The sequence below is a fragment of the Muntiacus reevesi genome, chromosome 7 (assembly GCF_963930625.1).
Source record: "Muntiacus reevesi chromosome 7, mMunRee1.1, whole genome shotgun sequence".
Lineage (NCBI taxonomy): Eukaryota > Metazoa > Chordata > Mammalia > Artiodactyla > Cervidae > Muntiacus > Muntiacus reevesi.
The window spans coordinates 82,659,239-82,673,087 of NC_089255.1; the positions used below are offsets into that span (position 1 = coordinate 82,659,239).

General features: G+C 41.0%; 1 protein-coding gene across 2 annotated transcripts in view; it reads left to right on the plus strand.

Moving 5' to 3' along the window:
- Positions 1-4,504: 4,504 nt before the first annotated feature.
- Positions 4,505-13,849, plus strand: part of YLPM1 (YLP motif containing 1) — a 63,754-nt gene continuing 54,409 nt past the window's right edge. For both annotated transcript variants that reach the window (XR_010663871.1, XM_065940074.1), the window contains exon 1: positions 4,505-5,556. Coding sequence is in view for 1 of the 2 variants with exons in the window: in XM_065940074.1 (XP_065796146.1) it covers positions 4,681-5,556 (876 nt within the window). In the remaining variant the exon portion in view is untranslated. The remainder of the gene's footprint in view (positions 5,557-13,849) is intronic.

Below are 13,849 nucleotides of genomic sequence, written 5' to 3' on the forward strand. Positions count from 1 at the left end.
TTGCAGGAGGCCAGGGGTCGATCTCTGGGTCAGGAAGATCCCCTGGGGAAGGAAATAGCAACCCATTCCAATATCCTTGCCTGAAAAATCCCATGGACAGAGGATCCTGGCGGGTGATGGGGTCATAAGAGTCAGACACGACCTAGCAACTAAACCACCACCACCATGTTTTTATTGTTCTTTATTTTTTGCATTCTAGATTAGTAAAACTAGTCTCTAAAAAAATGGGCTTGAGGTAGGTCATACGTGAAATCAATGCTACTAAAAGGTCATGAGAAGAGTGTCATACAAACAATGAGGCTTCTTTTAAAGAATTTTCTTGCTGTGACTTCTGAAAATTAATTGTGCAAGCTACAAGACTGGACTGGCCAACTATGTGTTAGTTCCCCTAGAGTAAGATGTAGGGGATAGGATTTCCTATAGCACCTAGAACAATGCTGAAATTTATCTCAAAACAACGTGGGAAATATGGAAGGATTAATCAGTGCTGTTTCCCCTTGTGGAGGAGACGAAAGACCCCTGTTGAGGGAGGGGTTCTGGATAGATGGCCTGATAGCAAGAACCTACCATGCCAGGCAGGAAAGGAAAAGGCCAAGAGAAAGGTTTTCACCTTTCTCCATCTAATCTCATCTTTCTCAGTTTACCACTATCATCACTTTTCTTCTCCTTCCCACTCTTTTGAAAACTTAAAAATTGTGAGGAATAAAACACACAATCAGAAAGCGGCAAAGGATACATTTACATCTCACTAAGTTTTTCCAGTGGTCATGTATGGATGTGAGAGTTGGACTGTGAAGAAAGCTGAGCGCCAAAAAATTGATGCTTTTGAACTGTGGTGTTGGAGAAGACTCTTGAGAGTCCCTCGGACTGCAAGGAGATCCAACCAGTTCATCCTGAAGGAGATCAGTCCCGGGTGTTCATTGGAAGGACTGATGCTGAAGCTGAAATTCCAATACTTTGGCCACCTCATGCGAAGAGCCGACTCATTGAAAAAGACCCTGATGCTGGGAGGGATTGGGGACAGGAGGAGAAGGGGACGACAGAGGATGAGATGGCTGGATGGCATCACCGACTCGATGGGCATGAGTTTGAGTAAACTCTGGGAGTTGGTGATGGACAGGGAGGCCTGGCGTACTGCGATTCATAGGGTCGCAAAGAGTCGGATGACTGAGCAACTGAACTGAACTGAATTGAAGTTTTAACAAAGGAAACGTTTGCATAATTACCAGCGGTTCAAGAATGAGAACATCGTCAGCCCTTTAAAGTCCTACCTATGGGACTTCCCCAGCAGTCCAGTGGTTACGAATCTGCCTTCCAATGCAGGGGATGTGGGTTTGATCCCTGGTTGGGGAAACAAGATCCCACAAGTCACCCTGCAACTGGAGAAGCTCACGTACTGCGACAAAAAGATTCTGCATGCGGCAAGGAAAATCCCACCTGCCGACATTAAAACCAGATGCAGCCAAGTGAATAAGTAAATATTAAATACAAAACAAAAAACCCTACTGGTGACGGGTCCCAGTCACTAAGATTTTCCTTCTCCCCAAAGGCATTACCTTCACTTCAACATTATGATTTCATTTTGCCTATTTCATTTTGCCTATTTTTGAACAATCTGTAAAGTCAATTTTATAGTAAATATTCCTTGGAACTTCCATCTTTCACAGTCTTCCTGGAGGTACACTATTGAATTACACAAACAGTGAAGTGTTCAAACAAAAAATAGTATAGCTTGATGAACTGCTCATAAACCCAACCTAGATATGCAACCAGCACCCAGATGAAGAATCAGTATCAGCAAGCCCCTTTCTGCCCCCTTTTAGTCACTGTCCTTCCACTGTCCTAAATTCCAACACTATCTATCTATCTATCTATATCTATATCTATATCTATATATATATATATATATTTTTTTTTAATGTATATATGTGCAAACGTACAGTATATATTCTTTTCTGTCTAGCTTCTTTTGCTCAACTTTGTGAGATTCATCTGAGTTGTTTCATGTAGTTTTGGATCATTCATTCTCTCTGGTGTTTTGTATTCCATCATATAAATATATAAATTTGATTATCTATTCTAGTGCAGGTGGACATTTGTGTTGCTTTCCAGTTTTCAGTCATTACAAATAGTGTTTGCTATGAATATTCTTGTACATGTCTTTCAGTGAACATATATATATGTATGCATTTCTGTTGGTTACATGCTTTGTTGGAGTGGGATTCCCAGGTCATAGACTCTGGGGCTGTTCAGCTTGACTAGATAGTGCCAAGCAGTATCTCAGAGTGGTCATCCCAATTTACACTCCTACCTGCAGTGTATGTTCCACCTGTTCCATCCCTTGGCTTGCAGCTGCATGACTCCATTTCTGCCTTCAGCATCACGTGGCATTCTGTGTGCGGTCTTCAAATGGCCATCTTATAAGGAGACATTAGATGGGGGTCCATCCTACTCCAGTATGACGTCATCTTAATAAACTACACCTGGGACAAACCTATTTCCAAATAAGGTTACATTCTGAGGTGCTGGGGGTGAGGACCTAAAAATTTTGGGGGGATGGGGGGGAGGAACAAAATTCAATTCATAACAGATGTGATAATAGTGTACATCTGTTCTTGATCTCAGTGGGAAAACTTTCAACTCTTCAGCATTGTGATGTCTGCTGTAGTTTTCTTAGTTAAGTACTCTGTGTATAAGATCAAGGAAGTTTCCTTTTATTTCTGACTTGCAAATCTTTTTAAAAATTATAAATGGATGGGACTTCCCTGGTGGTTCAGTGGCTAAGATACTGTGCTCCCCACACAGGAGACCCGGGTTCCATCTCTGATCAGGAAACTAGATCCCACATGCCACACCTAAAGATCCTGCATGCCGCACCTATGACCTGATGCAGCCAAATTAATTAATTAAGTAAATATTTTTTAAAAAGTCATAAATGGAGAACTTCCCTGGTGGTTCAGTGGTTAAGAATCTGCCTGCCAATGCAGGGGACATTCATTTGGTCCCTGGTCAGGGAAGATCCCACATGCAGTGTGGCAACGAAGCCCCTGAGACACAGCTGTGTGCCCACATGCCTAAAGTTCCAGCTCCGCAACAGAAGACACTGCAAGAAGCCTGTGCATGGCAACTAGAGAGGAGCCACTGCTTGCAACTAGAGAAAGCCTGCACACAGTGGGCCCCAAGGCAGCCAAAAAAAAAACCCCCAAAAATCATAAATGGACATTGAAATTTATCACATTCTTCATCTGCATCTGAGATGATTTTCTCATTACTCATACAAATCTTTCTCCTTAAGCCTGTTCTACAGGAAAATACATTTATTTCTATAGTTTTCAAGGAGAATTTCAATTGAAAATATTAAAATTACAAGTAAGTGGGTTTCTGAGTTGGGTTATGTTCTGTCTCTTGATCTGAACACAAGTGTGACTGGTTTGTGAAAATTCACTAAGCTGTATGTATGATTTGTAATTTTAGGTATGCACTTTATATTTCAATAAAAATTAAAAGGAACACAACTAAATTTCTATTTGAGAATGAGAAGCTCTTTCTTCTGAAGGATACTTAGTTGCCCCACTTTCTACTCACATTCACCTCCTAAGAGAGGTGAAGATCTGGGTTGTTGGGATGGAAGCAATGGCAAATCTTTAAGGGGTGCACAACTGACACATTGACACACTTAACAGTCTCATAGTTTTTGTTTTGGTTTTCAGAATTCAGGGTGTATCAGTTTTGTTTTTCAGTGATTCATTCAAGCCAAAGGAGTTCCTGTTTAGTCTTACATGAGACTGGATTATTTTCTAAATCCAATCTAGTCCTCTGTAGACAATCTTGTTATCTGGCATTTACTCTCTTCCCCTTGGCTGATATTCTCCAAAGTAAATTTTTCTGCATTGAATTATTCTAAAGAATTCCCCTTCTCCGCTTTTACAATACCTGCAGGAATTGGTGAAGATTTACATTCTGTCTTCAGAATACATCTTCACAGATTTGTTCCCAATTGGATTTTTTGTTAGAACTGACTGAAGCCTATTCACTTAATTTGAGAACTGACATCTTTATACTTTTTCTTCTTTTCATTCAGAACCATGGTAAGCCTCTCCATTATTTCAAGTCTAATTTTATTCCATGCGGATATGATTCGCTACGGTTCTGTAGTTTCCTTTATATAGATTCTACATATTTCTTTTTAGTGTTAGTCCTACCTGCTTCACAGGTTTTTTTTTTTTTATTGTTGTTGTTGCGATCGTTGCTATTGTGAATGGAACCTTTTTTTTTTTTCTCCATTCAAAAATGAACCCGTAGAGCGATAGGATCTCTACCACCGTTTTCAGCGATGAGACTCTATGGTTCTACGGCAATCTTCTACTCGCCCCGACATTATCCTAACCGGAAGAAAGATGGCAACCGAGAGCCGCTGAGGACGGGACCGCTCTATCTCGCCTTTGTTCTCCGCTCTGTGGCCACTGCGCAGGCGTAGTCGCGCTCGTACGTCCCCCCAACCTTCCCGGTCGCGGGCCCAGCTCGGTAGCGCCGGCGCACTGGCGCGCTCGGTTTACACGCTCCGGGGCCTGTAGGCGCCGCGAGTTCCGGCTGTCGCCGCCGCCGCCGCCGCAGCTCCTGGAGGGTCGGTTGCGACGAGTAACGGCGCCGGGACGAGCGCCGCGCCCTTCTTCTCCCGATATGTACCCGAATTGGGGCCGCTATGGCGGGAGCAGCCACTACCCGCCGCCGCCGCCGGTCCCGCCGCCGCCTCCGGTGGCGCTTCCCGAGGCCTCGCCGGGGCCCGGGTACTCGAGCTCGACGACTCCCGCCGCTCCCTCCTCCTCCGGCTTCATGAGCTTCCGCGAGCAACACTTGGCTCAGCTCCAGCAGCTGCAGCAGATGCACCAGAAGCAGATGCAGTGCGTGCTGCAGCCCCATCACCTCCCGCCGCCCCCGCTGCCGCCCCCGCCGGGGATGCCGGGGGGCGGCTACGGGGACTGGCAGCCACCGCCGCCGCCGATGCCTCCGCCGCCCGGGCCGGCCCTCAGCTATCAGAAGCAGCAGCAGTACAAACATCAGATGCTCCACCACCAACGAGACGGGCCTCCTGGTTTGGTTCCCATGGAGCTGGATTCCCCCCCGGAGTCGCCCCCGGTGCCGCCGGGGTCCTACATGCCTCCGTCTCAGTCCTACCTGCCCCCGCCTCAGCCGCCGCCCTCGTACTACCCTCCGGCCTCATCTCAGCCCTACCTGCCCCCCGCCCAGCCGTCCCCTTCCCAGTCCCCACCGTCCCAGTCCTACCTGGCGCCCACCCCGTCCTACTCCTCCTCTTCGTCCTCCTCGCAGTCCTATATGAGCCATTCGCAGTCCTATTTGCCCTCTTCTCAGGCATCTCCTTCCCGCCCTTCCCAAGGCCATTCTAAACCCCAGCTGCTGGCCCCGCCACCGCCGTCCGCCCCTTCTGGGAATAAGACAACTGTCCAGCAAGAACCTTTGGAGAGTGGGGCCAAGAACAAGAGCGCTGAACAGCAGCAAGCTGCCCCTGAGCCAGACCCTTCTACGATGACCCCACAGGTAAGAAAGCTCCTGCCCAGAGTTGAGTCTCACCTAGAGGGCCCTAAGTGAGCTGGCCCTGGGGGCAATACCTAGTGCTTGGCCTGATTCCCTCCTCCCTCCCCCAACAATAACGAGCAAATCTACACTCCAGAGGATTTCACAAAAGTCAGGGATCTGACACCCCAGCTTTTTAATCCGCTAAATGTGGGTTATTAGAAGAACAGTGTTTGAGGATGTTTCTAGACACCAGAGCAGTTGGGTGGATCAAGAGTTAGTTCCCATTCTTTGATTTCCTTTAACCAGCCTTTTAGGTTTTGTTGCTATTGCAAAGGGCCTCCCCCCGCCCCCCGCGCCAAATTGTAACTTAAAATTGTATTTGAGAGGCAGCGTAAAAAGAAGAAGCTTCTCAAAGGGCTGACACTTGAAATGAATATAAATCTTATGACCAGTTAGCGCCTTTAAAAGAAAGTTAAGGGCCACTAATAGCTGTCAATTTCCTGAGTTAATCTCAGCAAATGAAGGATGGGAATCTTGTTCCAATCAGAAACATCCTAATTGTGTTCATAGATATATATGCCATACCTAGGGAAGTCTACATATTTGACCTTTTTGGGAGTCTATTGGTCATTTTGGGAATTGACCCCATACCTCCCTTTTCTCACATCACTTAAAGATAGTTTTAAGACATGACCAATTTGCTGCATTGCATTATTGTTACCATTTACTCCAGAGTAACAGCCTTGGAATTTGGTCAAGTTGTAAAAAATGAAAAAAGTTTTCATGACATCTCTCCATTCTTCTTTTTTTTTTTTTTACATCTCTCCATTCTTGAGAGAGCTCTTCTCAACTTCTGTTTGAAGTGATGCTTCCATGTCAAAGATTGATAGAGTAACAGTAATAAATGAATTCATTTCTTAAGATGAAGTGGAAGAAGTCATTTGTTTTGATTTCTTAAAATAGACACTTTTAGCAATTCCTAATCTACCTAGATTCCCTAATGAAAAGAGAATCTTTTAATCTACAAGCTCAGATTTGCATATAAAAGATTTCCGAAAGATGGGAATGCAGTATTCTAATTGTAAATTACAGTGGTTTGGCATTAGAAATTAAGAAATGGAGTTGTTTTAAGTAAGTAATATGTTGTGCTTGGCACATCATCAGGAGAAAACAGCTGAGATGCTGGGGTAAAACATTAGAGTGAGAGATTCTGTTAGCTTACACCAAGTTAGTACCATCCCATCAGGTTGTTTCCTCAGATTCCTCTATTATAGAGACAGAATTTCTCCCCCTTTACCACCCCTCTCTGAAATTTCCAGTTTTTGTGGGTTTTTTTTGGTGGTGGTGGTTGTTTTTGCCAACCATTCTCAGAGTTAGTCCAAGCCCAAATATGATATTTATATTCTCATCTCTACTAGACTTTTTCTGGCCATTTTGAGAGACAAACGAATTGGGGGTTTTTTGGTAGTGGTGGGGGCGGATCAAACCAGTCCTTAATATAAACATGAACACTGCTTTTCTGCTTTTGTACCCTTGTCTATGGTGAACATCTTTAGTGCTTTGACTATTCAGTGCCTCAAATTCTTTGATGACAGCCAGAAAGAAAGTGGTGGAAGATGAGATCTGAGAGGTGTGAATGGATCAGAACAAGAAGGCCCTTGCTAAGCCTCTTAAGGTGGTTTTTTTTTTAAACCTCTCTCTAGAATTTGTCCCAACTTCTTCAACCCTCTGATATCAGGCTGTCTATGAAGCCATGCCTCAGCTTACCCATGTGATTTGGTTCTGTTCTGTTCAAATTATAAGTCCTTTGCAGAAAGAGACTGTCTCACCTTTTTTTAAAAAAGTTGTTGTTGTTTTTATTTTTTAATTTTTATTTTTAATTGAAGGATAATTGCTTTATAATGTTGTGTTGGTTTCTGCCATACAGTAATGTGTATCAGCCATAAGTATAGATATGTCCCCTCCCTCTTGAAATTCCCTCCACTCCCCACCCCAACCCACGCCTCTAGGTTGTTACAGAGCACTGGGTTGAGCTTCCTGTGTTACACAGTAACTTACCACTAGCTGTCTGTTTTACATATGTGTGTATGATAATGTGTGTCTGATAAGGTGTGCTACTCTCTCAATTTGTCCCACCCTCTCCTTCCCCCTGTGTCCAAAAGTCTCTTCTCTATGTTCACCTTTTTATCCCCTGTAGCACCTAGGACAGTGCCTTGGAAATTATCAGCTTCCCACAAAGATGTGTTGAGTAAGATACAAGAGTTTTCATGTTCTAGACTTAGGATACTTTGGTTTATTAGATAACAAACATCTTCTTCATGACAGTGCCAATCTCTGACAATTAACCCTTCTTTGTTGATTCATTGTTTTTGGAGTATGTCATCAAAAATTTTTTTATGGTGAAAGATTTTAAATATGCACAAAAGTAGAGAAAATACTATGATTCCCCCCCATACCCATCACTCAGATTCAACAAGTATCAAGATTTTGCCATGTATGCTTTACCTAGGCCTTTATTGTGGTTCTTGCTTGAAATATATTTACATGACTCTTAGATCTCATGTCATTTCATTCCTGCACTCTTAATTGACATCTTTTTAAAGGACTTTTTTCTAAGGTAAACACACATTATAACACCTGACAAAATTAACAGGTTTCTATCTATCATCTAATACTTGACCTATTTACATTTCCCCTATTGTCTCATCATACTAATCAAAATAATTCCTTGGATTTATCCATGTTAAAGTTCCCAACTGGACTCAATAATGTTTTGAGGGCTTGTTCAAATTGGGATTCAGTTGAGGCATTTTTGGGCAGAATAATTTTGTTGTAGCGCTGTATTGTGCATTGCAGGATGCTTAGCAGCCTCTCCCTGCTAGATGCCAGTAGCAGCACCTGGTTGTGAAAACCAAAAATATTTCTGGATGTTGCCAAATATCCTGGGGGAAAAATCACTCTCCCTTAAGAATACCTGATTTAGGTCAGTCTCTCCTAGTCTCTTTTTCTGCTCCTGCCATTGATCTTGATGAAAAATCTATGTTGGTTGTCCTAGAGAATGTCCCACGTTCTGAATTTGTCTGTTGTCTCATAGTGGTGTTTGGCTGGTTCCTCTCTCTCTCCCATGCGTTTTATAAACTAGACATTAACCATGAAACCCTCTTAGGTTTAAGTTTACCTTTTGGCAAGGGGGCTTTGTAACTAGGGAGTGCTGTGTACTCCTTTGGCATCCCATCAGGAGGCACTCAGTACCTGATTGTCCCATAGTGGTGCCAAGATTGCTCAGGGCGAGACAGTCCAGTTCCTCTGCTGTAAAGCTTCCCGTAAATACTGCATCTAATGTTTCATCTAGTGCTTCATCCATTGATGGTCTTTGAGTAAAATCATTTCTTAATTAGAGGTCACAATGTGGTGATTTTTTTCTGCCATTTCTTCTACATTTACCATCAGGCATTTCATAAAGAAAAACTTTATCACTCATAAACTAGGGTTATTTGATTGGAAATGCAGTTAGCATATAAAGGATAAATGCTTGATAGTCTTCTAATTTCTAGTTTTCATCATAAAGTATTGATTTAATGGAATATGATTTTTGAAGAATTAACTTTTCTCTGAGTTTAATGAAGTAGCTAGGTAAAATGCTTACTGGTTTTTTATTTTTTCATGAATTGTAATTTATTTTTTTATTCTCAAAACTTAGGTATAGTTGTTGACTTTGATTAGAGTTTTTAGTCATTATTTAATATTCAAATATTTGTTAACAACTGTGTGCCAAGAACTGCGCTTAGTACTGGAGATGAGATGGTGATCAAAATAGGCAAGGTACCTCCTCTCATTGGATTTGTTCCAATGGGAGAAAAAGACATTTAAAAAGTAATTAAGAGAAGTGTAAAGTGCTGAGGAATTATAAAATAGAAAATATCACTAGATAGTGCCATAGGAATAGGAAAAGGTGAGCTTTTTTTAAGTTCACCATTGTAGTCACAGTGCCTCGCTCAGGGTCTAACACATAGTAGATGAATAATAAATATTTTTTGAATGATGAATATAGCCGGGAGCTCTAACCTCATTGAAGAGATCTCCCTTTACAAGTAGTATTTAAATGAAATCTGAAGAAGGGTTAGGAAATAACCAGATAGGAGTTCAAAAAATTAATTTCAGTAAGGTTGACTGAAAGGTCAAGGTGAGACTTGATCTTAAGGGTAGTAGGAAGCTATTGACGGGTTTTATATGGGCCATTGTGCCAGATTGGCCTTTTGAAAGTTCATTCTGCTTTGGGGAGAATGGAGTTGGAAAGAACAAGAGTGATCTAGAGAGTGCTCCAGGCAGGAGTTAACAGTGGCTTGGACTTGGATGGTGATGGAAAAGATGGAGAGAAGTGGAAAGACTGGAGAAATATTTAGGTGCTAGAATCCAATTGGAGATTGAGTAGTAGTGGAGAGGGTGGCATCAGGGATGCTTTCTGGGTTTCTGAGATAGGAAACTGGGTGGATGATGGTTCCACATACTAATAGCCTACAGGAAAGGGAACAGCAGGTCTGGGGATGAAAAGAAAATGATGAGTTTAAGTTTTAGATTTACTGAGTTTAAGATCTTGAGATAAAAGATTCCAAATGGAGATGTCCAGTTGGAAGTTAGGTATGGGTTTGGATACTAGGAGCCAGATCTGAGAGACGTGATGGACTTGTGAGTCATCAGCATAAAAATGATATTTGAAGGCACAGAAATGGATGAGGTCTCCTGAGGACTGTGTTTAGAGCAAGAATCAAGTTTAAAGGACATTGAGTCTAGCCCTGCAGAACCGCAGTATCTAAGGGAACCACTAGGAAGAGAGGCCGAATAAGTAGATGGAAAGTCAGGACAGCGAAGTGCCACAGAAGTGAGAGGAAGACTGTTTCTAGGAGGAGAGAGTGATCAACTGTGTCACTGCTGAGAGGTCAAGCAAGATGAAGACCGTGAGTTATCTTTTGCATTTACTGACATGTAGATTATTGTTGACCTTGGCAGGAGCAGTTTCATAGTGACTGAAGCCATATTGCATTGATTTGAGGAGTGATGGAAGGTGAGGAAATGGGGATGGTGAGTATAGACAACTCTTTCAAGAAGTTTGAAGGAGAGAGAGAATGTGGGCAGGAGCTGGAAGAAGAGGAAAGTAAAGGAGTTTTTTGTTTTTTCCCTACAATGGGATGAAGATTATCTGGTGACCTTAATCCCTGAAATAGAGTGTGAACTTTAAAAATACTGTAAATAAATATATTTTAAGTAAATTTTTAAAATGGAAATCCATTTCATCATTTTACCAAGTCTCCTCTCCCCAAACCACTTGCTTTAGGATATGGCATTGAATAGTGTTACAGGCATTTATCCTAATCAACCTGGATAGGAAAGGCAACTTTTCAGAATTAATCTTTAAAGCATCACATACATGTACACATATATTCATTCATTCTCTCTCTGTTCCTCCTTCTTTATATTTCCCTACTTGGAGAATCACTCAGTACCTGGTTCCTTACTGTACTGGTAGCAAGTAGTCAGTGAGTACTTGCTGAATTAATTAGCATCTTTTTGGTAATGGTATTTGTGATGAATACATCCTTACTTTTTGACTCCATTCAGTCTCTTTTTGAATGTGACATGTACTATGTTTTTCCTCTACTAATGACCTAACATCCTATATGAAATGAAGTTGTCTGATACAATGGGATATTCAGAAGAACTGGCTACTATTTCAGCTTCATTATCAAGTCCAGGCACGTTTTTATTTGTTTCTAAAATAGAGATAAAGCAAGCAGCCTTCTCTGGGATCACTGAGGACATTTCTGAATGATTTCATCATCATTCATTTGTAGAGCTTTAAAGATGTGCCAGAACCTTGTCCTAGGATTGAATTAGAACTGGGTTCTGCTTATTGGGTTCATATTAAATGGAAATAGACCTGCAGTGCATGCTATCCATAAACCAACAAGTACTTGAGTTCCTAACAAGGTTCTTAATCTTAGACTAGGTCTGAGACAAAGATAGAAAGCATGAAAATAAGGTTGGTGCAGATTGATAAAGAATCTAGACCTGAAGAATCTTCATATCTATAGCCACTGGCTTCTAGTTTTAGGAAAGATGGTTTGCATCTTTGTATCTTTTGGTAATGCTTTCAAAGCAGCTTTAAAAAGGTAAACTTTTAACTTCTACTTGAAAGAGTTTATTAATTTTTTAAAGCTAAAAGATAAGTCTGTTTTTCAGTATTTTCATAGAATAATGGAAGAAAGTTAAAAATATTTTAATACCACATTATTGTTGACTGTCATAGCAGTGTGATTTTTTTTTTTTTCATGTTGGATAGTAAAAGTAATTACATTCCAGGAGCTGGTGATTATGTGTATGATAATCAAAAAGAAAAAAAATCTAGTTGTGACCGAGACTTCAAGATGGAGTTAGTGAGGTGGCATTTATTCTTCTAATGGATTGCAGCAAGTTTCAGGTCACAGAAGTTAGTAGCCTAGAAGAGCAGTGTTTAGCTGCTCAGCGGTCGCTTACTGACTTTCTACCGTGTGCTCCAGCAGTGTGCTTAAACACCAGGTAGGATACGAGAAAAGCACGAGACATCTCTCTCCCAAGAAAATTACATTCTCTGATTGAAAAAACAGATAACAAAACAGTATGTTTAGTGAGAAAAGAATATAATGTATATTTGCGTGTGGAAAATTAGAGAGGATATACAATAAAATAATAACAATATAGGAAATTCTGGTTATCCAAAGATGCTGAATCCCAGTGAATTCAAGTAACATGAATCCGTTTAACACAGAACCAAAAGTTTATTGTAAAAAGTAAAAAAAAAACCCTTGATTTGGGACACAGTCTTGAAAAATAAAGCTCAAAAATTGTAAAGAATAGCTGAATCTCAGAGTTTATAAAGAACAAAGTGTAGATCAGGTTTCTGTACTGTAATTTTTGTGACAAAATTGTATGACAGCACTATACTGGCATCATTTGTTTTTGGCTATGTTGAAAAATTATTTTAGGGATTTATACATTTTTCTAGGGACTTTTTTCCAACCTTTGCTGTTCATACTCTTGCAGTTCCTGTTATAAGAATTCTTTCTGGTTGTTAACTGGTAGTACTGCTCCATCCTCCCCTTCAATATCATTTTCATAAAATCCTGCATCTTTATAATTGTAATAGAAGTATATGCTGTTGTTAATTATAGAAGTATATAGGGCAGTTCATTAGTGAATATTTTAGTGTTATGACAGCTTTTTTTTCCCCTTATACAACCTTGTAACCATGGGGAATTATATAACACTGGGAAAATGAAGATCCTGTAGTTATTTCTGAGTGCTGAGTTGTTTAAGTTGATTTTAATTATTGTTTGTTTACTTATTTGTAGTTGAGTCTCTTTATTTGAGATGTTTTATGTTTTATTAAGTTTTCAAGAACACTGAATTAGTGAAATCTGAACCATTACTCCTAGTTGGGAAATACAGGGTTAGGTGTCTGTGGGCCTTTGGTCACGTGGTTGATTCCATCAACCAATCAGTACATAATTTTGTTTCATATGTGTTTCTGTTTAGACACCGTGTTTAACATATACTGTTGGTTCACGAACATTGAACTCAGCAGCCGACAGCACTATAGCACACGCCTGATGGAAGCTTATCCAGGACAGATGAATTTTCTCCATAAGGCACACCACAGTCTTCTTGCACTTAGGACAGTAGACAGCAGTTCAGCGCTGTGCTTGGCGGTGGGGGAGGGGGGGGTGTATTTTAAATAGGAAAATCCTCAACAAAAAGTACAGAAATATGAAAAATGTGGCTTTAAAGAGACCTTGAAAAGAACAGTCATTTACAGTACAAGAGCTCAACAAAAAGGCCAAGCATGGCCATTTTCTGCCTCAGCTGGGAACATGCAGTTCAGGTAACTCAAATTTTTTGCCCATCTCTGAGTGTCCACAAGTGACTGTGAAAGTTCCCTGAGCATTGATTTTGGAGTTAGAGATAAATTTTAGCAAATAGGCCATTCACAAATATAGAATCCATGAGTAATGAGGATAGACTGTATCTTCTAATTTTTTTCCACATTAAACTTATTGTTGTAGTTTTTAGAAAGTGGAAGCACAAAATAAGCATACAGAAAATCAAATTACAGTAATATTTGACAGACAGAGTGAAACTTTTACAATACATAGAAAGCATTCTGAAACAATATATCCCTTGGTGTGGCAAGATTAATGATACAGGGCTCCCCGGTGGGTCAGTGGTAAAGAACCTGCCTTCCAGTGCAGGGGCCACAACTTCAGCCCCTGGTCTGGTTAGG